Below are 26,231 nucleotides of genomic sequence, written 5' to 3' on the forward strand. Positions count from 1 at the left end.
TTTGTCATAATTCTCATTCACTTCCTTTTATCTGTCTTGTTATTTTTGTCACTAGAGACAGACTTCACTTTAAAACAGGCAGTGGACCTCAAATTAGAAAGAAAGGAAACCTCTAGTGGCTAGGACTTTAAAACATTTCAGCACAAAAATGTTATTTTAGATAAGTAAAGTGATTTACAACTTTGCTAGTTATTAGGGCTTGGTCACACGGGCGCATTGGCACCCGTACACGGGCGCCAATTCGCCTGTGTGACCGAGCCCTTACTGCAGGAAGAAGACGGCTGTAGTTCAGGACTGACAACTCCCCGCAGTGCTGAAGAAAGAACACATGATCAGCAATGAAGCCGGTCACATGTTCTTTCTTCCGGCACTGCAGAGAAATGTCCATCCTGAAGTGCGGCCGTCTTCTACCTGCAGTAACATGGGCGCCGATGCGCCCATGTGACTAAGCCCTTACACTGGCTATCATATCAGCACAAGTTTTTTGAAAAATTGGTGATAATTTAAGAGGAGAGCCAGCATGTAGAAAGGGGGACCTGTGGACTTCCCTGGCTTATGGGCCTGTTCACAACTATGACTGCAGCAACCCCAAAGCTATGCCACTGGATTGCATGCTATAATCGCTGGGGAGTAGATGTGACAAAATTATTCTCATAAGGGTAATATGTGAAAAATATATTTATTTTTACACATTGTGATGAGAGAGAGAGATTATATCATCTAGTAATTATTTTGTTTTCTGTTTTAGTGTCCTTGTGGGTAGTTTGTTGCATTTGTAGATGAATGCGACTAGCCTTCGTTGTATACACAAATTTGATCTTATGTTTCCAGTCGTGTTTCTACAAGCCCATTGTTGACATGAATGTGAAAACAGATTAACATTTATAGAAGCAAAGCACTGTGTAACTGGATGTCTCAAGAATTCATTCATTACAATTCATGTTTCGTGTTTTCTTTTTGCAGATACTACTACATACTTGACAGAGAGGTCCGAGCACTTTAAACCCTGCAAAGACAAAGATCTTGCATACTGCTTAAATGACGGAGAATGCTTTGTTATAGAAACGTTGACAGCATCTCATAAACACTGTCGGTAAGTCACTGATGGGCCATTATTACCCAATGTGGGTTTATTTTCTGGGAAAGTTCATCACTTGAAGTTAATACAGCTCCTTAAAGCTGAACATAATGTCCATCCAAAAGATTTCCCCATTTTTAATACAAGAGCTGCTTAATTCTTCTACTCCTTACTCTGTATTCTGAGATCAAGATTTATCTGCTTTTGCTCTTTAAGGAGAATGCATCATGTATTTAACTTTAGTTTAAGTCATTACACTTAAGTATGTAATCAAGAATAATGTTTTTGGTTTGTTTCTAAAATGTTGCAGTTTTTTAAAAAAAAATTAAAATTTCTTGGCTGCGAGGCTTTAGGCATATTGAAGATACATCCTTTCTTTCTGCAGCAAGGTGTGTTTGCTTTATGGCTGCTCAAATGAATGATAGTCACTTTACAGAGAAATGTCAGACTAATACAGGCTTCAGGAAGTAATGGTGTAACACCCCCTCTCCTAATGACTGGCAGTAACAGGCGGGATGCAAACAAACCCATGTTACTATCCTATCTTATTTAGACCTCAAAGCTGACAAGTGAGCTATATAAGAGATTGATCAACCTATTATGACTGGTCTAGTGACCATTGGGGAAAGTAACATAAATAAAAGGTACCATTTTTAAATATGTTTATGACAAAAATCTATGTTAAATGTTATTTTCAAAATTATTTTTTCCCTTTTAATTAAAATTTTGTAAGAAAATGTCCTATTTTTAAATTGTCTTTCCTGTTAAACATGATTTATATTTTTGAGGAATTTTGATCTAGTTTTTAAAGTATCCTGAAATGTCCTCACTCTGGTCTAGACATACCGGTCTTGTCACCTTTCATCTTATGCAGTGTACACTGGGGACAGATTCAGCAGTCATCTCACCATTATCAAAAAGGAAAGGCAACACCTCTAACATAAAGCTAAAGGTACAAGAGGTAACACAGGATCATACCACTGACAATAGGTGATGGAGACAGCAAAGTTCTTACTCCCACCTCCACCTAGACCTTTAGCCAGAGTCAGCCCGCAAAAAGTCTACTTTAAATTACATTTGTATTGCAAAATAGCAAAAAAGACATCATTTAATTTGATTCACGATAAATTGAAAGCTTTGTGTCACTTGTGTGATCTATTAGCTACTGTATGAATCAATATGTGGTATGAAATGTCTGCCTCTTGTTTATGGTGGTCAATTTGGGCTTTATTGGCAGAGGTTTAATTACACTCCACACTACTACAGTTCAAGCGGCTTTTGGCTATACAGCTTCTGCTGTAAAAGGTAATCTTGGTCAGATAGAAAACTAACTTTGAATATTTGAATGCATAGTTAAAAATAATCAGTGAGAAATATGTACACATCATTTATATAATAATATAAAATCTTACTCACTCCTTTTACTGGTGGCCAGTTTCTCATGATTTCTCTGTGGTCCTGAAACTTTTCAAGCTGATCATAATTCAGAATTTCCCAGGCACTTCAGGCTTTTTATGTGTATTTGTCTGTATTGGAAAGATTGACTCTTTTTTATATATGCTTAGTTAACAACTTGAAACCTTCCATATCCATATGAACTAAATTTTAGTAGAGGAAATGGAGTTGTGATTCAGAAAGAGTAATGTGAAAGCATACTTATAATAAAGGACAGCTACCAGTAATATAGAATATGGGAAATTAGCATACGCAGTGTCCTGAAACTCGTGTTGTGGCACAAGATATCTTTGACTTATGGGTCTTATGATTTGGGCCATAAATTTAATCATGGACAAAAAGGTTATATGATCCTTTTGACAACTATAACTGTAATAAAATTTATACTTTATTGAGTTGCTGCTATACATTTTTGTTAGTTATAGTTGTCAAAAGTTGTCAAAAACAAACCAATGCACACACAGTACAAAAATGTTCAATATACAGAGATGGTGCATTAACTTGGAGACGTAATATCAAGAAAGTACTACTTAATAAATGCAATGAGCAATTAGAAAAAAATTTAGGTTGAGACTTCTTTAACCGATTTTTCAAAAATGATCTGAACAGTTGATTCCAACTCCCCCTAAAATTATTGAAGGGAAGCATCAATGTATGTACTTTCTATGATTGTGGCTCAGTTGTTAGCAATGTTGTTTTTTAGCGCTGGTGTCCTAGGTTTAAATCCTGTTAAGGATAACATCTGTATGTACTTTGAAAAATGCCAACTAGATGTTGCCCTTGGTCAGATTTGTATCTACAATTCCAGCACTGCAAAGCAGCAGTGTTAACAATGGAGACATCACACCTGTCCTTGAGAGGAGGAAAAGAACAAGAAGAATAAACACAACGAGAACATAAAAACCACATCTAGATGTTACTCTTGGACTTATTTATACCTTCAACTCCAGTACCACAAGGCAGCAGTGCTAACAACAAGTTTACTACAGGAAATAATACTTAATTATCCTGACTACCAAGGTATTGCTGCAACACTAATCAAGGATTAACCACAAGATGCTGCAGTAAGGGACTACATTTTAAGGCATTTCTCTAGTTTGGATGCATACAGGCTAATGTAGTAGGGATGAGGATTATGAACAGTTCACCAGTATTCTTATTTTCAGCAAAAAATGACAACCACAAGAAAAATCAGTCTGCCTCTTCTCTATAGCTTGTAGGGCTGCTGCAGACAGACATAGGTGCAACTACACTCACCGGTACAGAGCATAGTTGCACCTGAATGAGATTCTTTTTATATAATGTTGCTGGCCATTCAAACTCTGCGCTATAGCATAGGAGTTTGAAAAAAATTGTGGGGCGATAGGCCCTGCCCTATCTTTCTCACTTGTAGTATTACCAAGATATTTTTTCTCACTCATACAATTAACGGGTGAGAATCCCAATAGTGAAAACAAAACTTCTGAAATACTTTGGTATTAGTGGTTTAGTTTCATCCTGTTATGCGGCTGTGATTATCACAACCGCATAAGGGGAGAATATCACGTTCATCTGATACTGCCCTTAATAGGCCCATGACATTTTGGGAACAGTATACCCTCTATACAAAAGCTACAGCTTACCATAATTAATGAGTAGTTGTAGAGAAATTGTTTGCCCAAGATTTCTCTAGCTTCAGATTAATTATAGTGTAGTTATATTATATATAGAAGTATATTCAGGAACTGTGCATGATTCATTAAGTTCAATAACAATGTATTGTTGATTAAAGTGGTTTCATGGATAATGAAAGTAAAAAAGACTCTTTTTAAATAGCACTTAAGTTTTCAAAAAGTTTTCAGAAGCAGCTCAAGTCCTCACTGGTTGTTCCTGCTTTGCTCCTGTTTGCACCCAGTTGAGTGCTACTAATTCCATATAGATGCTCCTATTCTTCTGCTGTCTGGCTGTTTGCAATCTACTTATAGGTGGGGGAATGTCTTAAGCCAGCCATTCTGCCAATACTCTACTGGTCGGGACTTTCCCTCCCACACTTTCTATGCTGCCTTGCATAGCCCTGCTCCAATCAGCTACAAGGCAGCATATGAATGCTTGCATGTAGTAACTAGCAGTGTCTTCATGTCCCTCTTACTAAAGAAGCCAAATGTCTAACAACAGGCAATGCATTAGAATCTGGAATGGAAACCCCTAGTAGCAAGCATTTCAAACTTGATTTTCAATGTTAAAACAAAACATATATATATTAATGTAAATATATTACGAGACTGCTGATACATACATAGGCTGTTAGATGATAATAGGTTATGTGAAAAGTTAAAGTCTATGTAGTTCACAATGATTGGATGGCGGAGCTTATAAAAAATACTTAAAAGAAATGCCAATCACAGATCATTACCTAGCCGATGGGGTAGAGGGTTGGAATCTAATTGAGTTTTTGGAACATCCAGAGTTTACAAAATCATCAAGACTGACACTCATGCATAAAGTGGGCCTGTCTGTGTGGCATGAAGCAAAGCATATCCAACAATACACTGATACACTGACTGACATTCCTTTATGGAATAATCCTACTCTGCCCTCACTAAAGATGATGCAGGATGTTGGATACTTGGCTAAATTAGGGATACATAAGCTAGGAGATATATTCAAGGATAATATACTGCTGTTCTATATACAATTACGCAAGACTCTAAAAGTACCTAGACTTCAACTTTTCAGGTACTTTCAGTTGAGACATGCTTTGAATGCACAGTTTCCATCGGACTCTACCAAAATCTCCAAATACCCAACAATAGGTATTTTTAAATCACAGGGACCTAGAGGACTAATATCAGAACTTTACACACACTTGTGGTCGGCCAAGATAAGCCATGACCCACTCTCTATTTATGATAAGTGGAAAACAAGCATACCCATATTAACATCATAAGACTGGCAGGAGATAACGGAATCACACCTATCGGTGTCACCAGCAATTAATAACAAACTTATACAATTATATATCATACACCAGGCATATCTCACGCCAGTCCGACTGCAAGGGATGGGTAAAACTGACACCTCCACATGTCACAGATGCGATTTTTGGCATCTGATCTGGGGCTGCCCCCATGTGGGAGAATTTTGGAACGAGGTGTTTATCTTCCTGTCCACACTTTTTCCGGTCCCTCTAGCTCTAGACCCTAAAGTGGCGTTATTTGGACTGTTGGACGAGGAGGTGTGGACTCATCATGACAAAATATTTATTAGAGAGGTACTATTCCTGTCCAGAAAAACTATAGCCATGAGGTGGATGGCAACGAGATCACCTTCCATTTCATATTGGATAAGATTAGTCAACACAATAATTCCATATAGTATATGAGCATCGTGGATGTCCCGATAAATTCACAAAAGTTTGGGGCCTATGTATAAACTCGCACTCCACAATTCAGGCAATATAAACATAGCAAGAAAGAAAGAAAGGAAAATAAACACATACTAAACCAAGCATGTTAGAAAAGAAATAAAGGATTTTTTTCTTTATTATTATTTTCAATTGTTTATTGTATATGACAAAATAATACTGTATTGATGGAAATTTGTTATAAGTCAAAAACGAAGTATGAGTAATTGTATATATGCCGTAATGTGTGTTACATTGCTTAGTGATTTTGCTAATAAAACAGAGTTAAAAAAAAACATACTCAAAGGGGTGCTTTAGAAGGACAACCCCTCTCTGAATTTTATATTAAAGTATACAAACATCATAGAGGAGAATTCCCAAATTCAGGACCCTCTTAATGAGCCATGGCAAAAATCTGCACTGTTAGAAGGGCTCTGGTGGAACCATCTAATTATTACAGTATATAGTCAGTTATTTACTTCAGTTACTGGCATGTAATGTAATATATACCTAGGTGTTAGCTACAGTAAGGTGGACCCAAGGCAAACAGATGATTTTCAGGTTAGCTAATATTTAAAAAGGTGTTGTCTTCATAATATAACCCTCTTAAGACTAATCAATGAGCATCCCATTAGTTTCAGTGCCAACTTAATTTCCTTTGTGGTAGCATGGCAGGGGATTTGAGCACTTCCTTCCAGATTCCCTCCTAATTACAGCTATTTATTGTCAGTCTCAGCTGAGGGATACCATATCATCACCTTGCAATCCAGTGACCTTACTAACTAAACAAGGGATTATTCAAAGTGGATAACCCCTTTAAAGCTAACATTTTCTATCCATATTTTTAGGAAATTCTAGTCTTTAACAGCTCGTGGGAAACTGCTTTTAGCAATGCTTAATACATGGAGCTGCAAAAGAAAAAGAAAATACAAGCTTCCAGAACGTCTGCATTCTATTGTCCACATAATGGTAACCTGGGAATGTTAGCAGCAGCTCTAGGAATCCCTTTATACTTTACCTCAGCACTGCTTATTATGGACGCTCTGCTACTGTCTTTACTCTTTTCTGTCTGCATTGATGACCTTCCCCGTAGCAATGTCTATGATCAAACAGTAATCGCAGAAACACAGGGCATCTCATTTTGTATTCTGTGCAGCATCTCCTGACTGAGAACTTTAAAGTTGCAGTGATGAGTAATATAAAACCATCAATGGTAAGTTAAGTTGTGCTCTTTCGGCCGGCCGTGCAAGTTTATCAGAGACAATGGTTCATTGCATCCATTCTCACGTTTCTATCAGGCCCAGGCATTTAACAGTAGCGTCTGAATTACTGTGCAATAGACTGATACAATGCTATTAAGCAGCAGATTCAACAGCAAAACTGAATTGCATTTTATTTGGCTTTATGAAAAAATGGTTTACAATATGTCCCTTTTGGCAGACCAGTAATGCTATTTAGCTTGTTTATTTTGTCTTATGTTGACAGCTGGTGACTAAAGTTCCATATTAATGCATTAACCCCTCCAGCCACTAAGGGAGGGCACAGCATGAAAACACGTGTTCGGTAATAGGTATCAAAGACTAGATGAGCCTTTGTGCAATTTAACTTTATTTTCTGACATATTCCCTGGTGATGGCAACAGGTGTCCATTGTTCATTCAATTTGGAAATGAGAAATGCTCTGTTAAGCCTGAAATACAAATTCAAGAAACATTCCACCTTTATAAAAAGTGGCCGAAAATCTGACTGGTATCAGGAACCATACATTTAGGATCTAATAAATGCCTACTTCTTATTGTTATCTTAAGGGCTTAGTCACACGGGCGCATCCAGGCGCCGATATGCTGTCTTCCTTTATGAAGAAGACGGCCGCACTGCAGGTGCGGATGATTCTCTGCAGTGCTGTAAGAAAGAACACATGATCAGCAGTGGAGCCAGTCATGTGTTCTTTCTTCACACCTACAGTGCGGCCATCTTATCCTGCAGGAAGAGGGGTGCATCGGCACCTGGATGCGCCCGTATGACTAAGCCCTAAGGGGTTGTGTCTGGCATTGCTGATCAGCTCATTCACTTGAATAAGGACAGTCCGTAGACATGAGGGGTGCTGTTTCATGGGGGGAAATAATACTGATCCTTATTTAATCCTGGACAACATTTTTCAACTTTTTTATTAGAACAAAAGTTGCTGTTTTCACATCTGCATCTGAGGTTCCGTCGCAGTTCCGGCTAAAAAAATACCAGAAGAAAAATTATTCTATGCCACATTTTTTCTTCCAATCTACAGCCGGGCAGCTTGGTGTGAAGAGGGCTGACTCCATTACAGCCAATGGGGTGCGCCTGGCACTGTTCAAACCTGTCCAGAGATGGAACCTTTTGGCCATGAAGATCCCCCTTTCCTCCTCCCCGAATGGAGCAGAAAAGTGGAATCACTGCTGCATATGTGCAACCAACCCTAACAATTATCTGGATGACTCCTCTGGAACTCTTTTAAATGAAATTTTAGCATCACATGAAATGGTTTGTCTCAACTGGAATCTCCTTCTCTAGAACAAGTTGACCCAGCAACAACTGTTATAGTCAGGAATAGCTATAGGCAGATACACATTTTCCCTGCAGTGACAATTCATGGAATAACGTTCCATGCAATAATTGGTTGTGATGAGTCTGCCTGGGGACACACTACTCTTTGCTGTAGCTATTCTCTCTGGCAAATAAAGGTGAGCAGGGGGACCACTATATGTTATAAATATAAGCTAATATATTGTTCAGTGCTGGCTCCAATGGCAGATGTTTGCATTAGTACAAGTTTGAGGCTAAGGCTGCATGGTGATATGCGTCACATCTAATGATTGTCAATAGTGTGTTTACAACCTATGGCCTAACATGACTGTGATACAATAGTCGCAGACAATCCATCTTGGTTGGATGCAACTTTTTTCTCCATAGACATATAAGTTGCGCGTGACTGTGACTTGCTTGTGACCTTTCTAGGAATAGACTGTTGCTTTACAGCCAAATTCTAGCTCTGAAGCAGTTGAACAAAAGCAAGTTGCACATTTTTTTTGGTCGCGTCACACCTATCACTGTGTAACCTTAAACTTTAAGTATTGTTATTTAACAAAAATAGCAGCAAGTGAGAGAAGCACTACTTTATATTTTTGTCATGCTAGCTTTTAGCACTTCATTATGCTCATTTGATTTTATGTTTTTATTGCGTATATATGCTGATTGTATTTTATGTAATACTATTGAGGGATTTAAATCGCCCTTTCTGCTATGTATATAGTAGTGTACTTACTTGACACACAAGGGTTAAATTGAAGTACTACCCGCCGTGTCCTTTGATCAATAAATATGATGGTTCTTGAGCTATTTAAACCAGTGTAATAATAGTGAGTTTAATGCGAATCTGATAAAGTGCCCAATCGAGGCATGAAACGCATAGATCTTGCAAGCTGTCATTTTGGTTAAATAAAGTAGTTTTAAAATTGTACTTCTGTTAGCGTTCATCCGTGAAGACAGTGTCAATCAACCTCTCACCTCTCCATACTTACACCTGCTGATCCCTCTGGACATCAGACAACCGAATGAAAGGCAACAAGCCTCCACACATATACCCTTGTGTTTATTAGTATTGTTCCTGTGTATGCACTACACTATACGGTGAGCAGTATACCTCTAGTCACCTCTCTGAAATGTCCTAAAAAGTAACTGCACTTTGTTTTTTGTTTATGTTTTGTTTTTTATGTACAGAATAGGCAATATTAAGCATTTTTGCTATACGTTTTATTAACTTATTCTGTACATTTTTTTTACACAAAACCCCTATTCACCTAGATGAAGATGTACTGAGACATCCATCTTCAGCTAGCTAATGTAACTGCATAACTGAAGACGGCACTACAGCTATGCCTACATTGCTCTCTGTAGCGCAGACAGACCTGTTCCATTTTACAGTGTATTAATCTGCTTTTTATTTTATTTATTTTCAAACCTACTCGCTCCTCCTGTGCCCCAAAATGTGTCCACGGCAGTGGTGTTACCACTTTCTTGTCTTAGCAGTTCTGTCTCCTGGCACTGTGTAAGCAGAAGCCATTCTGTGCTGCAGACAGCTTCTCCCCTTTACAGCATCCACTCCACACCAGACCCCATTCACTGTAAGGGTCTCATTGATGTACATAAGTATCTCTAATGCACTGATTCTTACAAAAAACTCAAAATCAAACATTTTCTGTATGTTTTATATGCAAGTGTCAGTGTAATTCATAGAATCAAAGATTCATAGAATCATAGATTGGTAGAGTTGGAAGAGACCTCCATGGTCATCTAGTCTAACCCCCTGCTCAGTGCAGGATTCCCTAAAAATTATCCCAGACAGATATTTGTCCAGACTTTGTTTGAACACTTTCATTAAAGGAGAACTCACCACCTCCTGTGTTAACTTGTTCCATTCATTGATCACCTTCACTGTCATAAATTATTTTTCTAATACCTAATTTGTGTCTCCTCCCTTTCAGTTTCATCCCATTGCTTCTATTCTTTCCTTGTGCAAATGTGAATCTTCAGATATTTGTAGACAGCTATTACGTCTCCTCTCAGAATTCTTTTATGCAAGCTAACATTTCCAGATCCTTTAACCATTCCTCATAGGACATGATTTGCAGACCGCTCACCATCTTGATAACTCTTCTCTAAACTTGCTCCAGTTTGTCTATTTTTTTTTTAAAGTGGGGTGCCCAGAACTGGACACAGTATTCCAGATGAGGTTTGACTAAGGAAGAGTAGAGGGGGATAATGACCTCATGTGATCTAGACTCTATGCTTTTCTTAATACATCCCAGAATTGTGTTTGCCTTTTTGCTGCTGCATTACATTGTTGACTCATGTTCAGTCTATGATCTATTAGTATACCCAAATCTTTTTCATAATTGCTGCTTAGCCCAATTCCTCCCATTCTGTATGTGCTTTTTTCATTTTTCTTGCCCAGATGTAGGACTTTTCATTTCTCCTTGTCAAATATCATTCTGTTAGTCACCGCCCATTGTTCACGCTTTTCTAGATCTTTTTGAATACGCTCCCTCTCTTCCCTAGTGTTAGCTATCCCTCCTAGCTTTGTGTCATTGGCAAATTTTATCAGTTTCCCATCAAATCCCTCCTCTAGATCATTTATAAAAATGTTGAACAACACTGGGCCTAGGATAGAGCCTTGTGGTACCCACATAATACATTTTTCCACTTGGATGTGCAGCTATTTATGACCACTCTTTGAGTACAATCACTCAGCCAGTTGTGAATCCACCTAACAGTTGTCTTGTAAATCACATATTTGGTCATTTTTTCAAAGTATGGTATGAGATACTTTGTCAAATGCTTTACTAAAGTCAAGATATACTATATCCACTGCATTCCCCAGATCAACGCAGTCGGTGATTCTGTTATAGAAGGAAATTAGATTTGTTTGGCATGACTTGTTTGTTACAAACCCATGCTGGCTCTAGTTAATTACTCCATTTTAATCCAAGTACTTGCATACATGCTGTTTAATAATTTGTTCAAAGATCTTTCTGGGTATAGACATCAGGCTCACAGGCCTGTAGTTTCCTGGATCCACCTTCTTCCCATTTTTGAAGATAGGGACAACATTTGCCCTTTTCCAATCTTCTGGGACCTCTCCTGTTCTCCAGGAATTTTCAAAGATTATGGCAAGTAGTTCAGCAATTACTTCCGCTGCTTCCTTTAGTATCCTAGAATGTAATTCATCTGGACTTTGAGACTTGAATTCATTTAAGTTAGCTATTAGTGATGAGCGAGCATACTCGCTAAGGGCAATTGCTCAATCGAGCATTGCCCTTAGCAAGTACCTGCCCGCTCGGGAGCAAAGATTCGGCTGCACGCGGCGGGTGGGGAGAGCGGGGAGGAATGGAGGGGAGATCTCTCTCTCCCCCTCTCCCCCTGCTCCCTACTGCTGACTGCCGCAACTCACCTGTCACCCGCGTCGGCAGCCGAACCTTTTCTCTCAAGCTGGGAGATACTCACTAAGGACAATGCTCGATCGAGCAATTGTCCTTAGCGAGTATGCTCGCTCATCTCTATTAGCTATGTGTTCCCTCACCATCTCTCTGCTTATAGATAGCATACATTCTTTTATTTCCTCAATAGCACAGGGAAGATCAGTTAATGTTACATCTACTTTCGGAGAAAAACTGATGCAAAGTTTTCCTATTAATACATTATATAAGAAGATATTCACCTAAAAAAGTCCAAAATGTAAGTGTTTTAATTGATGCTACAGTGTAACAATTTTGTTTGTAAACTGAAACTGTAGAAGCCTGAGTTGTGATGAACTATGTCTGAAATATAATCAATTCTATGCTAATCTTCTTCATGGTAAGAACACATTAAGCTGATAATATTTGCCTCCTATGTAATTTTGGTAATTTGCTTATAAATCAATGATTTTCCTTCTAGGAGGCACACTGATTGCCCTTGACATAGAGGTGTCCTGTATCATATCATAGCTTGCCTTCGTATAAACCATGCAGCTGTGCTCTGTGGTGCCAATCCTATTGAATGCTTTACAGCAATATCTTCTCAAGGGGGAAATGTTCTATCTCCTTTAAATGTAACCTGCGTGAGAAGTGAGTTCATATTCTTCCTGAATAATTTCAAGCATTTTCATGACAGTGCAATGTAAAAGGTTGCTTAAAGATCCCAGTTAAATCACCACATCATTATTTAAAGGGCTCTGGGCCGTTTTACGTTTATTTGCACCATTACATCTAATATAAAAAGTAATAAACAACTTTCAAAATAGTCCTAATAAAAAATATTCCAACATTGTTTGTATTCAGCTCCAATGCAGACATATGTGCAACAAAATGCTGAAAGAAAAACATCCTTCACCATTCCTTATTATATTTCATGTTCTTACCAAAATGTAGTTCAGAAAAAAATTAAAAACCCTTTAGATAGGTTTCATACACCATGCCTTTCCAGCCATTGCTGTAACATGAAAGTAAATAGCGAAATATAAAATGCACTCAATTCAAAGATTTTTACTCTGTTGCTTTTTTCTGGCCTTTTGGTACTTTTTTGGGGGCCAGTATGCTTGTAGGTATTACATTTTTTTCCTGATGTTTTTCCTATAGATTTCTCTACAGCACTTGAATAATGTCAGAAAAAGCACCCTCAATAAATCAATGATATTTTTTTCTTATTGCATCCAAAAGGCATCATTCTTGAATTTTTTCAACCCCATTGCTTTATGACAGCTTATTTTCTGTAGGCAACTTGTAGTTTTCATTGTTAGCATTTTAGGGAACATACTGTAGAACTATTATCCATTTTTTGTGAGGGTTATGAACAATCCACTGTTCCTGTTAAGTTTATAGTATAGGTATTAAGGATTGTGTGTATAGCAAGTATGTATAGGTTTTTTAATGCTGTTCATAAAATAAAGTATTTCTTAGGAAAAACTGATTTTTTTTCCCCAATACACTAGAGGATGTGTTATCCTTTGATCACCTTTGTAACATATAACAACTCTGTATTCCAATGAACATTATTATGCTCATCAATGTAAGATTGAAACATGGCATAAAAACACAACAAACTCATCTATTGCAAACTATGCATGTCTTACATGCAGATATACAGCAGAATCACTGTGGATTATGTATACTGCATTGCTAAGCATTTCTACATTATTTCCATATCAATTCTAAACCCAAATCTTCTGCATATAATGCATGCATATTTTGTGACTGATGTTTTGTAGTATATTTTTACATTGTGTGTGAATCCATCATAGGAGATTCTGTCACTATCTTTTTGCACCTTTCTCTGAGGGCAAAAAGGGAGCTGCAGTCACACTGGTTACAGTAATATGTCTGCTCTGGATCTGTGCAGGAGTTTTTTAGAAACTTGCCTTTTATCTGTAGCAGCACATACATAGAGGACTACTTAAAGTAGTCCTGGATATTCATGAGGTGCAGCTTAGCTAAACCCAACCCACCCTCCAGACACTGATTGACTGCTGTCTGCCTATTACTGTACATAATCCAAAGAGAGAAAGGAGAGCGTTTTCTCCACAAAAGGTGATCTAACCAGAGATACCTGGAAGGTATTTACCAATGGGTCAGGTCTGAAAAGGCTATTGCCTTATACAACTATTTGCTGTTTTAAATCCACTGGATGGTGGAGAGCAGCAGACCCAATGGGAGCACCAAAAATGTGACGGAGTTCAAGTGGGTTGTTTCCCGTTTAGATGCCATCATGCCCATTTCCCCAAGTGGGTTACAGTGATAAAGGGAGAATCATGTGTAATGAACAGTATGCTTGACAAAGGGGTTATGCATTGCCCCAAAATGCGTCACAACTTTCTTTTACTTTTTAATTGTTTGTTTATTTGCTGTAGTGTCATAATAAATCTAACAAATTAAGCTTTCACATTTTGCTGTTGACCAACTATTTTTTTAATGTTGCAACGTCAAGAAAATGAAGGGTATCTTTCTGGTGGTCCAGTAAGGGAAGTTTTTCCTTTTCCAAGTAAGTCAATTGTGTATCATACCCATTTTTAAAGTAGCACTGATCCTAGGGGTATTTTGTCTTTACTTGCACTATTACTGTACATAGAGAGAGAGAGATGCTAAGCATTAGCTAAATGGCAGGGTGGGTGTGGCTAGCCTGCAGCTCATGAATATGTAGGACTTGTTCTGTGTCTGACTGCTGCTAATAAAATGCAGGTTTCTCCAAAACTCTTGCCCAAATACATATCACTATAATCAGTGTGACAGGAACTACCTTATGGTACTCTCAGTGAGGGCTGCAAAAACATGGTGACAAAGTCTCCATAATGTGCGGTAAGTGGGTTAAAAATGTTGTATCAAGGTGAGGTATGTGCGCTCCAGAAAAGGGGAAAGAGTAATAATATAAAAGGAAATCCAGAAAGGGGTGGACTTACTTGTCTGGTATGGAGTCCGTCAGTGGACAGAACTCCACACCAAAGGGTCCACTTCAACCTTATACTCCCTCAGGTGTAGGATCTCAATCAAGTCAGGAGAGCAGCAGGAGAAAGGAATCTGGGGTAACTAGCCTCGGTAGTGAACAGTATAAAGACAGAAAAAAGCTCAACTCTTTAGTACTACTAAACACCTGTAAATGGAATATATGCTGGAGTAAGATAGACGTCACTTACTTCACTGCGGGGGATCTGGACTCAACAATTTCCCCCCATTCCAAGTTAGCTATAAGACATGTGAAGACAGTGGTGTTTCTTCCTTTACGTCTTTATTGGTGAATATCCAAATCACAGCCGCATAAGGATAGTGGTACATGTAAAAGGCAATGTGTTTCAGGGTCCACATACCATTTTATCAAGCCTAACAGTAACGAGTATCTGTAATTATAAACTTATGTAGCTTGTTTGTAGGGGCATCCATATGTAGTTTATTATTTTTTTCTTTTTCCCAGAAACAGCACCACAAGTGAATGGGAGGAACTGCAATACCAAATAGAGCATGTGGACAACTATGATGCTGTTTCTAGAAAAAAAAAATATTTTCTAATCCTATACGATCACTTTAAGGGGATGTAAGCCTCTCATATAGCGATATGATAGTTGTTTATTTGCTAAAATAACAATTACTTGGCTTAGTGAATATTTGCCACGATAGTCTGTCAAAGCCCGAGCAGTACAGGCAACATTGAAAATATGAGTGTGCATAAGAAACCTCAATTCATTGATAGAAAAAAAAATCTGCCTTATGTGAGTTCATTTCTTTCTTTGTGTAATTCAAGATGCCCAGCTAGATGAGAATGTTTCTCATTGTTCATTCAGGACAAGGACTCTGCAGGCTTCACTGCTGATGAAACAGGAAGAGATTCAGAAAATTAAAGTGTTTGGTAAACAAAGTTATCCAGAGGGAAATCGTTAAAGAAATTTCTTCCTCAGAATGTGGAAAGTGGAAGGCGAGGTTGCTCTATTACATAGAGAACTAATCAGAGTACATATTAACTTTAATACCTGGGAGAATTCAGAAACTGAAAACTGAGCATGTATTTTAATTGAAATATACAGTTGTTTCATTTATCACTTGACTTGGAAGCTTGTAATGTGGAAAGAGGAACTGTGAAAACTGCTTTCTCCATCAAACTAAGTCAATGTTAAAGACCAATGATTTCTATTTCTAAATCCTAAAATAATATCATTAATAAGAATCCTAGTTTGCGAATTTTAAAAAGTCGAACATTTATTACATTTTGTTAATACTCTTCTTTTGGCCTTTGATGTTGAGACCTTCTGCTTAGGGGTACCTTATCAATTATCTAGCCTGTAGGACTTGAGTTTCTGACATTGACTTAAGTTGTGCATTACTCATCTCTGTTACATTTACTGCTATGAAATAAAATGTTCTTGTCTGTGTAGAAAAAAGTGATTCAAAACCAAAAATATTTGGTACAAATGTTTGAAAATCACATTCACTGTTTTTTGAAATGTAGATGTAATTCAGAATTAACTTACAAGCCATAGAAATATAACAAATACAAAGACTTGGAAAAATAAGGAGTGTAGTTAGTCACCGGAATTGCACAGAGCAAGGTATTTGCTGCTTTATAACTATCTTTTGTACTGCAGGTTGTAAGTTAGGTAAACATTTAATTGTTTACTTAATTAATTAATTAATTATGCGCTTGTCTTTAACTTATTAAAAAATGCCATTATTGTGTTTTTGGGGAGCTGGTACACTGGCAAGACAGTAACCACCTGCTTTCTAAGAAGTTCTGTTAAATGGGTTGTAACATCTGGACAACCCTGTCCAAAAGACGGACTTGGTGGTGATCAACTGACTGCTGTAGATCCAAAAGTTGAAACCCCTGGCAATCAGTCATTATTACTGGATGAATCAGTATGAACATATAAACATTATTGGGTGACTATTTTATAGATGGCTGTGTTGAGTTATTCACAGCAGAAACTGATGCTTTCAGGGACTCTTCACTGCGGCTAGTAGAAATAGATAATGAGAAGAAGATCTCTCTCTAGAGTGTTAATGTGCCCATATAGGACTTGGAGAGAGTCCTTATACAATAAACTTTGGTATCAGTAAGGAATTTGTCACACAGTATCGTAATACAATAATTATTTCTCTTTAAAGGAGATGTCCCGCGCCGAAACGGGTTTTTTTTTTTTTAAACCCCCCCCCGTTCGGCGCGAGACAACCCCGATGCAGGGGTTAAAAAAACCACCCGCACAGCGCTTACCTGAATCCCGGCGGTCCGGTGACTTCAATACTTACCGCTGAAGATGGCCGCCGGGATCCTCTATCTTCGTGGACCGCAGCTCTTCTGTGCGGTCCACTGCCGATTCCAGCCTCCTGATTGGCTGGAATCGGCACGTGACGGGGCGGAGCTACACGGAGCTACACGGAGCCCCATAGAGAACAGCAGAAGACCCGGACTGCGCAAGCGCGGCTAATTTGGCCATCGGAGGGCGAAAATTAGTCGGCACCATGGAGACGAGGACGCCAGCAACGGAGCAGGTAAGTATAAAACTTTTTATAACTTCTGTATGGCTCATAATTAATGCACAATGTACATTACAAAGTGCATTATTATGGCCATACAGAAGTGTATAACCCCACTTGCTGCCTCGGGACATCTCCTTTAAGAGGTTGTTCAGTTGTAAACTAGCCTTAGGAAAGGCCATCAATAGTAGGTCAGTTCTATGCCAGGACAGTGTTCACATTAACTGAGCTGATTTCTGCAGGAAGCACACAGCTCTATTCCCACTGTAGTAGTCAGGCTTAGTATTGCAGTCTGGGTCCCCATTCAATGATAATTTTGCCTGCAGTGCCAAGCTTGGGCATTGCAGAGCAATCTGCTTTCTGCAGAAATCAGCTCAGTGCATCAGACCAGGAAGCAAGTGATCTGTGGGGGTCCTGGGTGGCAGACCCCCACTGATCTACTATTGATGGCCTCTCCTGAAAATAGGCCATCAATAGTTTTCAAATGGACAACTCCATTCAATGTCATTTTAGGAAAATGTTTCTGGAAAAAAAAGTTCTGCATTTTGGTGATAAATTGTCTTCAAGTAAAAGAGGGAACTGGCTGCAATTATTTTTACATCCCAAATTGCGGAACATTTTAGGCATTGCTCAACTCCCCCCACCCCCTCCCCTTTACATGCACAGGATTGTCTACAGGTGGACTTATTAACATAGACTCCTCCTTTTTGTGGCCCCATTTTGAAGGAAAATCACATGAAAACTGGAATTGTTGGCAAGTACAATACATGTTATTTACAGCCATAATTGGCATTAGACTAACAAGGCTATATGACTAGTGTTTTAGCATAGAATAAACCAGGGTAATAATTTATTAATTCAATAATGTCATCTTGACATCAGCAAATCTACAGCTCTACAACCGAGGTTAAAAAAAATTCTACTTGCAAAAGCAGTTGTCTTAAGGAGACCATGAATAAAGACAGAATGACCTCTTGTAAAGCATCACAAAACTCTAAGTCCACTTCAACCATAAATTCAATTTAAGATATCTGAGAAACCCAAACGCTTCCCTGTGTTAAGATACCAAGTGTGAAAATCAGACTCTAATTTCCTTTTAAATCTTCTTGTCATTCCCCAGTAACTATTTCCTAAACTTCTGTCAATTCAGCTCTCAGCAGTTTATTTTCACAAAGTAAATACATTATGCTAATTCATTTTTTTTCTTTCAAGATGAAAATTCTTATCTTAATGTTGTTGCCCCAGATGGCATTGAACAGTGCACAAGAGTAATAATGTAAGTCTAATTCATACTGTGTATGCAATGTTCTCAAACAAACAGCAAACTAAAGGTTCAAGGATTGCTGGATTTATTCGAGCTTTATGCATTTATGTATGTCTTACGGCTGATAATAGAGAAATAATAAGATAAAATGGCTAGATGTCTGAAGAATATTCGTATAGTTTATTTTGATTGTGCTTAGGTAGGCCAAAGCCCCAGATGTAAAAGCAAGGTGATATTACATAGTAAACCTGGACCGTTTTTATTTAGTTGTACAGATTCTACAGACCAATGATGGACTTATGGGAGCAACTTAATGCCAGGTGAAAATGAATTTTCATGTGCTAGAAATGTTAAGCATTTTAAAGTAAAGCTTCGACTAGCATATTTTATATTCTGTATGGTTATTTCTGGATATGCTTCATATTTTTCTGTAGGTTTACAAAGTAGAATTGACAACTAGTAGACAAGTTAAACAAACAAAAAAATAAAAAGAGGAGAAAAATAAAAATGTCAGTGAAACATCCAGATTGGGAATTTAAAATATGATCTAATTTAAATCCTTGCAATGGAAAAATAAAAAAGTGTGCGTGCGGGTGGGGGTGTGCATATATATGCAACCACATAGATAGATAGATAGATAGATAGATAGATAGATAGATAATACACGGTGCTAGAAGCCCAATCATTTCTACTGACAAATTAAGAACAAAACAGAGCCATGGAGGAGAAAATAACAGCAAGGGAATAAAAAGGAGAGGACTCACCTAGTGTGGCCATCACACCTGTGGTCCCCTGTATAAACTGCCCATCAAGCCTGTATAAACTAGATGTGACATCTTGTCAACAAGACATCCAAAAAAAGAGAGTGTGGTGGAAATGGCCCAAGAAGCGTTTAGAGGTCTCGGTCTCAAGGGTAAATAAATAATGAAAAAATAATAAAATCCAGTGCTCAATGAGTCCATCTAAGGAAGGTGTCTGTAAGCATATGAGTACTTACTTGAGAGGGGGTGTAATGAGCATCCAGACCCCCTTTTACGTAGGAATGCAGTTTGATAAATTCTGTTTTCCAGTAAATACTGCATTGAATCCACTGGTGTGTTGTAAGGATTACTTATTACTTCATACAAGACAATAAATAGTAACAACACATTTTGGAGTGAAGATCTCCTTTCTCAAGCACACGTTACAAAATGTTGCGCAAATATGCTTGGTGGCACAGGGCTTACATACATATTTGCTGTTTACTGCATATTACACATGTGAAAAAAAGCCCTTGTGAGTTGGCCCTTAAATTGTGGCGGAAGTCTGAAGCTAAGCCTTAGAGTTCTGCAACAGATTTTTATGTGGATCTGCACAAGAGTTTAGCCTCAGTCAGTGGAACAGATACAGTACATGTTACAACTGCCCGATGTTGTTATCATGCTAAGAATTGACATCTCAATTTTTCCCACAATGTAAATTTTTAAATCTGATCCAGTGAAAATCTGTGCCGTATGAACTAGAGCATCGATTGCTATAGCATTTAAACCTTTCCAATCCATTGTCTGACGTCTTAATACATTATGATTTAAGGCTGTACAGCTCTGATGTTGGAAGACATCCATCGGGGTTCTCTTACTGTATATTGCCAGCCTTTCTGCTGTCGGAGATTATCCAACGTGTCACCTCATGCAGTACTGGCTTTAGCCAGCAGATAGCACCGTTGTATAATGGCAGAAAAAGAGTAAGGCCACTAGGAAAACCAGGATACAAATTGGATTGGGAAGGCTTAATGTAATGGCATGGGATGGCAGTTTAAGTAATATATTAATACTACTACTAATAATAATAATAATTTATTATCTTTAAGACTATAATTATCTAAGATCTTAAAAAATATTTGATGTCTAGTTATTGGACAGAAAACATGGTGCAACAGACTATGCTATTGTTTCCATTTAAAATAAAAATAGAAATCTAACAGAACAGATACAAACTGAAACAAAGTCCTAAACATCCAACTGAAACCAAATGCAAGTAATGGAAACCCAGAACTCAGATGTGAATTGAGATCTGCTGAGAAATGTGATATATAAATTTGCTTTAGGGCTCCTTTACATAGGCATATTTTGCATGCCCCTTAGTGCTGCGTTTTTGTGAAAAGAGCACATGTATCAGCATATTTTACTGTAAAGTTATTGTTGGAGAAAGCAATTCCTCTAGGGGAGAATACATTTTATATGTTCATTTGTGTGTGTCAAACAAGAAGTACTGCTTGAAATGGCTGATTAGTTCCAGATATGTTCTTTTTCCAGTGGAATTATGCAGCGTATTACGTATCTCCTTGGATATTGGGTGTGGATTTGCGACCAGCCCCCCTGTCCACTATTAAGTTCTATGGTGACCTTCGGTGCACAAATGTGCAGAAAAGTAGAGTATGCTGCAGAGTTTTTTTTTCATGCAACTGAAATGTGTGTGCAAATTAGGGAAATGTGAATGAACCTATTGAAATCAATGGGCTCTATTCTCTGTGTATTGTGCTCACAAATACGCATGCAAATAAGGAAGGAGCCCTTAAGATTGAGAAATAGGAAATTCAAGTGATACCTAAAGCAGACGGTAATACTTCAAACTAGTTTAAAATGCTACAATTAAGCCCCATTTTAGTGAGCCACACAGCTGGTAATGATCTGATTGTGATGTGATTGGGAGTGGTGTTGGTTTAATAAAAAAGGATGTTACAGGGTGTTTTATTCAGGCTTGACAAAGATCCCTGCGAAGATCGAAACATTGCTGCTGTCTGCTTTGTATATGGACCATGATGGAATAAAGTGTCCTTTTAACTGCCTTCTTCTACACCTCTAAGCCCCATTTTAGTGTTTATAATAAGAAAATATTTTATTTAGCCAAACGTTTGGGAAATCTACTTTCCCTGTATATACACGCATACACAGATAGCTGTCAATCACTAATAGCTCCGCCCATTGGACCATTCAGCTCAGAATAAGCAGAGATTTGTCTGCAGTTTGGACAGCATTTTGCATAGAAATTGAAGTAAATATTTTCTGACTTTTCCTTTTTTTTCTTTAAAGTAACAACAAAACTGCCGAAAAAAGGATGTGCAAGCACAACTGAATGGTTCATAAGTGTATAATTTCTGAGTTGATTGGACCTGTATTATGGCACCAATAAACATAAATATACTTCTACCACCGTAGCGCCCTGATTTCATTCATATTAAAACCAACAAAGAAAATTGTAGTATGCTTCATTGGAAGCCACATTGTAAAGTTATTGTTTCTTGGAGAAAGCAATTCCTCTTGGGCAGAATAACTTAAGGCTCGGATGTAAGTCTGTGCCTTTTTACAGCCTTGGCGGACATGAATAAAGAGCATCTCCAATTATGATGCCAATGTTCCCATAAGTAGTTAAAAAATGAGAAAGAGAGACATAACTGGAGAGTGAACAGGCCAGGCAACTACATAAGGTGGAGAGCCAATCCTTCACAGTTAGATGTTTGTAAGGGAACTCCTGATAATACTTTTATCTATTTAGGCTCATCATAGGTATCGGTCGTTGGTATCTGGTGTATACTTAGCTGTTGGATACATGTCACTAAGTACTACTATAGATGCTGAGACTAGAATGTTCTGATAATCTTGTTTAGAGGGGACAACCTATGGAGAAGATCTTCTGTCACAAAAATAGTTATCTCTAAATGGCCTATACGAATCTCTTGACTCAGATGAGCATAGTTGTTTTTTACATTTCATTTTTTGCACAAAGAGTTCTACTTTAAAATGATATCCTATCGCATGCCAAGTTAAAAGCTTTTTATATGCAGGGATTTCAGAAAGAAGGCATTTTCATGTGTTATGAAGTTTTTCAAGTCAAAGGTAACACTATACTTTCTGCTTCTTTGATTTTTTCATATTACTTTGAATACATCTGTAAACTTCAAATTCTTTTCTCCACTTTTTTGAATGTGTTGCTAAGACAGCTTAAAAATAGATATATTCATCTCGACTTCTATCACAGAGAAAATGGAAGGGTTGGCTGACAACAAACCGTATTGATTCAAAGTGAAGATGAGTTAATAAGAAAGAATTTCAAGGGAATTTGTCTGATTTATAAATTACTTTTCTGTCTTAAAATAGAAAAATAATATATGTATTTTTTCATAATTTACTCTATTGATAGTACAGGCTATCAGGTTTTTTTAGGGTGATCTCTTTGCTTCAAGACTTTTAATTCAATAACATTTTACCAGGCCAACTTTAAAATTGGCACAAATCCTTGTGTCTCACAATGAAAATAAAAAAAAAATTACATAATGTAAAATTAAAGTACACAATAGATGTGCTAAAAAAATATTTGTTTTCCAGCCCTATAAAACTACTTTCAGGCCTTGGTCAGATGACCATTTTTTTTAGCGGATGAATAGCCGCGCTAAAAAAACTGCACATTGCATGGAGAAAAATCATGTGGACGGGTGTATTTGCACTTGCATATCCTATCTTTTGCAGGTGTGACTTTTTAGTGCTTCTAAAAAAAGTACATGTGAACGCTGTCATTGGAAAACATTGGTTCTAATAGAGCCGCCGCTTCTGAGTGCGGCTATTCATGCGCTAAAAAATTGCTTGTCTGACCGAGCCCTAAAGTAAATGTCCGTCAATGCTTGAGATGTGGATGTCTGTCTCCTAGATCCTTTATATGAATGCAGCTAGTTACAATACCAGGCAAAAACTGAACATATGGAGAAGCTGATATGCCTAGATAAGCATTGAAAATGTCCTGTTGTTCTAACTGATGATTGTTAGAAGTTCCTGGGATCAGACTCCCACAGATCAAACATTGATAGTCTATCCTAAGGTTAGGCAATCCATGTATTAGTCTTGGGAAAATAACAGTGGGTGCAGCATTATTGAGACAACAGGTATGAAATTCTATTCAGAAGAAAAAGAAGAAAGAATACTCCAGGCTGTAGTTTGATTGAATCCCCCTTGGACGTGTAGTTGTTTGTCATTTTGGTGATGGGCAGGCACAACTAATGAATTGCATTACTTAAGTGGCATTTAATGATGTGTTTTATGCAATAGGACATGACACTACTGACAGCAGTTTTAATTAAAAAGCATTTCCCCTAAATTAAAAAAAAATAATGCCATTAAATCCTGGAGTTTTTGAATATCCTCATGCTGCTATAACTAAAAACAGAATAGATTTTTTTTTCTAGGAAAGCTGGATTAACATTCATTAAGACATTCATGATAACAGATACAGATGTCTTCGCTGTATGTGCCACTTTCAGCCAGCTGGTGTGGGGTGGAAAAATGGAAATGCCATAAATGCCATTTTGGGTATTTCATTACATTTTCTTTGTGTCCTTTTAAAGTTATCTGTAAGTACATACTACATGTGGTCATTGTTATATGGGATATGCTTCAAATGTATGCCTATTTAACTGCATATGTTGACCATCGAGTTGCGTAGTATTACATGCAAGTGTACTTAAAGGAGTCACTTTGATTTTCAATATAATTGAGACTTCAATATATCAAATGTATGCTGAAAGGGCAGTTTTATTTCACATATAGATTATAGTGGAAATCTATACCAGTTCAGAGCAGGTGTTGGTTTCAGTTTGAGGTGCATATGCAACCAGAGATTTGCCTAAAAGCCCTTTTACATGCAACGATTATCACTCAAAGTTCATTCAAACAGACAAAAGTGAGCAATAATTGTTACATGTAAATGCAGGTAGTCGTGCACTATTTGTTCACTTGTCATTTGTCATTGGTTTTTAGCCCGCATAAAAACCATTGTTTGACCGCTCAAAATGTGTTCCATTTAAATGGAAATCGTCCACTTTTTTGAGCGGCTTACTGACTGGAGGGGGAAGTGTTTGTTTGCCTTGCATTCCCAATGAGACTCATCCTGGGAGGAGACAATGGAATTTTACAGGCCAGATAATCCCTCGCATAAACACATGCCCACCTAACCAAACAAATAATACTGAGTTTACTTTAGCTAATGAAAAAAATAAAGATGATTCAAGCCATTATCTGTGCAAGTAATTTTATGCAAAAAGGTATTTTATTAGTTCAATTGTTCGGCCATTTAAGCGATTATCTTTGCATGTAAAGGGGCCTTTATTTATTAAGTGGCACACAGCTTTTAATAAGTTTTTTACAACTTGCATATGATTCACCATTCTTATTAAATGTGCCCATTGTCTCTAACTTTTTTATTTTGCTTTTACAACTTATCTCATTAAAGACCTGCCTCTTTATTCAAAGACTATTATGTGACATTTATTTTTTCAGATATAATAGTATTTGTAGCAAGATGTAAAAATTCTTGAAAGCATGGAACACTAAATCAGACTATATTACCGAACAGTGGAAGAATGTGGCATCGTTCTAATAGAAGAACATGCATCAATGAGATATTGATCTTGCCAGGATAAAGGGAAGGCCTGCTGAATGCACTCAAAACTAGAAAGAGTGTTATCTCTATGGTGCAGTATTTGTTCAAGTAGTACACAACCATGGCAAAAACAGCAGTCAGTCTTTTTTTATAGTCTATACATAGCTTCTCTGACAGCACAAACTCCTTTTTCATGCTTAAGATGATTGTTTTGTTTTTTCTTTTTTTATCACTATCTCTTTGTTGTGAGATACTTTCTCCCTTCTGATTTTCTCTTTTTTTGTTCTAGTGATACTTATTATAATTTTAGATAAATTGCAAACCATAAATATCGTTCCGCAGTTGTTAGTTGATTGCATGTAGGCATTATTGTCATAAATATTTAGAAGTAGGGCTTTATGTGCTTCATTTTATACCTTCTGTCTAACCTCATACTATAAAAAATAAAGCTATCTGGAGAATCGAATTCATGACTGCTGAGTTTGGCAAGTAGCGTAAGTGAGTAATTTCCATTACTTTTGCAGGGTTGTTAAAGATAAAGGATAATAATGATATTGATAATTAGGTCTTCTGCATACAGTTAATGTAGAAAGCGGAACAGCAAGATGTTATGTTTCTTGCAATGCCATACTATGGAGCTGCAGGGACTCTGTGGACCACTCCAATGCTTCTTGTGGAGAATAGCTTTATATTTTCGCATCAGAGAGAACATGCCCCGATTTGATTTCTTTCCCTTTGACATCAGAGAGTAGTGTCCCATAAAAGTTTAATGGTGCCCAATTATGGCTCTGTACATTCCTATGCATAATGTATAACAGTATTAAGAATAGCAGTTGTTACCATATACAAGATGTGTAGATAGATATTTACAGCCTCAATGGTAGGCCCCTAAAGATCCATAATCACTTATCCTAGGACCAGCAATGTGATGGCAAAGCTAATGTATATGCATGTTCATTGAGGACAATGATGACTATTTGCTACTTCTATAGTCATAAGTCAATGGTCCCGTATTTTATACACTTTCCATGAATGATATGGATAGGTTGCAACCCTGGATAGTGATGATCTCTGTATTCCTCTTTTAAAAAAGAGAGATTAATTGTCAATAAGGCTTTGG

The 26,231-nt window shown here is 37.5% G+C and overlaps 1 protein-coding gene across 2 annotated transcripts in view; it reads left to right on the top strand.

Moving 5' to 3' along the window:
* NRG3 (neuregulin 3) overlaps window positions 1–26,231 on the top strand; it is a 930,270-nt gene that overhangs the window by 330,831 nt on the left and 573,208 nt on the right. For both annotated transcript variants that reach the window (XM_066600412.1, XM_066600413.1), the window contains exon 2: window positions 964–1,093. In XM_066600412.1, coding sequence (XP_066456509.1) covers window positions 964–1,093 — 130 coding nt within the window. The remainder of the gene's footprint in view (window positions 1–963; window positions 1,094–26,231) is intronic.

Source organism: Eleutherodactylus coqui, chromosome 4 (assembly GCF_035609145.1).
Source record: "Eleutherodactylus coqui strain aEleCoq1 chromosome 4, aEleCoq1.hap1, whole genome shotgun sequence".
NCBI classification, from domain to species: Eukaryota; Metazoa; Chordata; class Amphibia; order Anura; family Eleutherodactylidae; genus Eleutherodactylus; species Eleutherodactylus coqui.